General features: G+C 33.7%; 1 protein-coding gene across 1 annotated transcript; it reads left to right on the top strand.

The window, feature by feature from the left end:
* The first annotated feature begins 225 nt into the window (after window positions 1-225).
* LOC143633059 (uncharacterized) lies at window positions 226-2505 on the top strand. Its single transcript, XM_077101426.1, has 4 exons — window positions 226-390; window positions 779-896; window positions 991-1189; window positions 2008-2505. The coding sequence occupies exons 1-4, from the start codon at window positions 239-241 to the stop codon at window positions 2034-2036; spliced, it is 498 nt and encodes a 165-aa protein (XP_076957541.1). The 5' UTR covers window positions 226-238; the 3' UTR covers window positions 2037-2505.
* Window positions 2506-2816: the final 311 nt, after the last annotated feature.

Here is a 2816-nt window from a genome sequence, read left to right as displayed (position 1 = left end):
GCTTGAAAATCGTTTGATGTTTGATTAAGAAATACTTAATTCGATTTTGGCTTGGTTTAAATTTGAGCCGTTCGGTTCAGTTGTAAGTGGGCACGCCTTCGCTCGGCTCGTGAACAGCCGTAGTTAAAACAAGCAAACAAACATACAAGGTAATAAGCATACCTTACAAGTTACAAGCAACCAGTACCAGATCAAAGGTCGCTCGCCGGAGAAGTCACAAACACAAACACAAAAAAGAATGGCAAGAGAAGTATCCGAGAGCTGTATGGACAGTTTGCTTACGGAGATGGTATCCTCCTACAGCAATGTACTCTACGCCACTAAGCCGGAGCTCGCGGCTCGGAGAATTGAAGCCATCGGCTACCAGGTCGGTCATCAGCTCTCCGAAAGGTATTCACATCACAATTACATTAATATTAAACGTCATTTAACAGTTAATTGATTTTAGGTTTCTAGATCCAGTTAGGGCTCCTAATCATGTTTATTTGTTTAGATCTTAACTTGCTGATTTGTGAACTCTGAATGCACGTGTATTTGATTAGTTTTTAGATCGTTTTATTTCTTCATCTGTATATTATTGTAGAATGTTAATCTATAAACTGTGTGTGTTTTTTATTACTTTTTAGATTGTGTTAGGGCTTGCTAGCAATAGAATCATCGTGTTTATTCGTCTGGATCTTAGAATGTTGATCTATCAAGTGTCAATGTATGTGTATTTGATTGGTTTATTTTAGAAATAGAACCTTAATATTTGTTACTGAGTTTAAATCTTAATTAGGTACACAATGGAACGACCACGGTTTAGTGATCACTTGGAGGCAATCAAGTTCATCTGTAAAGATTTCTGGTCTGAGCTTTTCAAGAAGCAGATAGACAATTTAAAGACTAATCATAGGGCAAGTTTCAGCTCTCAGTTTTCACACCTCATATAGTATATAACAATTATTAAATATCGCAGATTGATGAAGTGGCTTATTTATATTATTTCAGGGTACATTTGTTTTGCAAGATGATAAATTTGCATGGCTTTCACGCATGTCGGGTGAGGGTTCTACTACTGAGGCTGGAAACAAAACTGCAGAAACAACTGGCATGCATCTTTACTTCCCTTGTGGGATTATAAGAGGGGCTCTTTCAAATCTGGGCATTCCTTGTGCTGTTTCTGCAGATATATCCAATCTTCCTGCTTGTAAGTTTTCAAGTGCTTCTGACTAGGCGTGAACGTTCAGTGAACCATTTGTGGACCTTTACTGAAAGTTCGTTTGTTTAGTAAACGAACGAACGAATGAGCATGAACAATTGTTTGTGTTCATTTAGTTAAACGAACAAACATGTACAAATGTTTTTGTTCATTTACTTAAACGAACGAACCTGAACACGTTTCTGGTTCGTTCATTTATGTTCGTGAACGTTCACTTGTTTATGTTCTTTTGTTCATATTTTTTTCCCATCAGTTTACGTTTGTTTATATATTCATTTAAAAAATTTAGGTCTGTTACACTTTAGTCTAGTTTAATGAAATGAAATAATCACATCGTACAAGCCCTCAACAGATTGACGTTCACGTTTTCTTTTAATTTGTGTTATGTTCGCTCCGTTATGTTTGTCCTTCTATGTTCAATTATGTTTTGTTTGTTTGCTTTTTGTGTCATTTATACTATTAACAAACGAACACATTCATTTCTTAAGGAATGAACACAAACAAGAAAACCTTGTTCGTTTAATTGTTCGTTCTAGATCATTTGTTCGGCTAAAGTTAAACGACCGAACACGGGCATGCCTCGTTCTTCTTTGTTAGGTTCATTTACAAGCGTAAAATATGTTAACAAAATATAAATGGTTGTACGGGTTGAAAATCATATGTGTATTCATGTACATCAACCTACCTGCCTTGTTTTACTAGAAAAAGGTTAGATTGGTATTGTTACTACTATTAACATCTTCAAAATATAGTATTTGTAAGGTTATTTAAAGCATTAATTATTTTTCCATACATTTGATGAGCAGGTTCATTTGTGATCCGGATAAAGGTTTAGCAAACATCAACTTTTTTGGGCTGCAATTCAAGCTTTGTATTTTCTTTTACAGCAATGTAAGTAAGCAAGTTTGTAACTGTTGTTTATGTTTTCACTGTTGAGAGTTGAAATCAATCATCAAGACTTTTAGAAGGTTGGAAATGTGATGTTTTATTATTATCATATCAAAAAAGACAACCATATGATTATTTTTTTATGTGCAATGTGCTCGCAAGCGAGATTGACTTGCATTGTTAAAAGTATTTCTAAATTTGATTGTTGATTGCTTCAATGATGCTTGAAATAGCTTTGTTTTTGTTTGAAACTTTAAAAAAGCAGTGCGGTTTTGCATGTATTCTGTCATGTGTAAATTCTTTAAATAGTATGCTGCTGGTTATATTAAAAAGAACAGGTTGCTATTTCAAGATGTTGTAGGTAAGTATTGTGAATTCTTAAATGACAGATCAAACGCAACGCAAAATAATTGGTTTTGGGTTTAGCTAACATAACCCATGCATCAAACATGATCATTTCAAATTTTCAGTAAGGGTTTTATTTTCAAATAGAACCTAAAGATGACGTGTTTAACATGTTAATCCGTTTTAAGGGTTTTATTTTCAAATAGCACATTTGACTTTAGAGAGAGAAAATTGTTATAATATAATTGATAGATATTTTGAGTAGTAATTTTCATTCTAAGTATTCATTTCTTGAAGCGGTCTTAAATTTTCCTCTTCAAGTCTCCGTCAACTTTTCAGTTTCATCAATAACATTATGCTTATCAGAAACAAATTACAAGAC

The sequence above is a fragment of the Bidens hawaiensis genome, unplaced genomic scaffold (genome assembly GCF_021521415.1).
Source record: "Bidens hawaiensis isolate Kalapana, Puna unplaced genomic scaffold, B.hawaiensis_p1.1 tig00006607_1, whole genome shotgun sequence".
NCBI classification, from domain to species: Eukaryota; Viridiplantae; Streptophyta; class Magnoliopsida; order Asterales; family Asteraceae; genus Bidens; species Bidens hawaiensis.
The sequence above is the reverse complement of the archived record's forward strand: the minus strand, read 5'-3'. Positions and strand labels throughout refer to the sequence as shown.

What these genes read in the sequence shown, in the direction of transcription:
- LOC143633059 (XM_077101426.1), top strand. Translation starts at nt 239, where the DNA reads ATGGCAAGAGAAGTATCCGAGAGCTGTATGGACAGTTTGCTTACGGAG. An exon ending in GGTCATCAGCTCTCCGAAAG is followed by an intron (nt 391 to 778) that starts GTATTCACATCA and finishes AATCTTAATTAG; the next exon opens with GTACACAATGGAACGACCAC. An exon ending in ATTTAAAGACTAATCATAGG is followed by an intron (nt 897 to 990) that starts GCAAGTTTCAGC and finishes ATATTATTTCAG; the next exon opens with GGTACATTTGTTTTGCAAGA.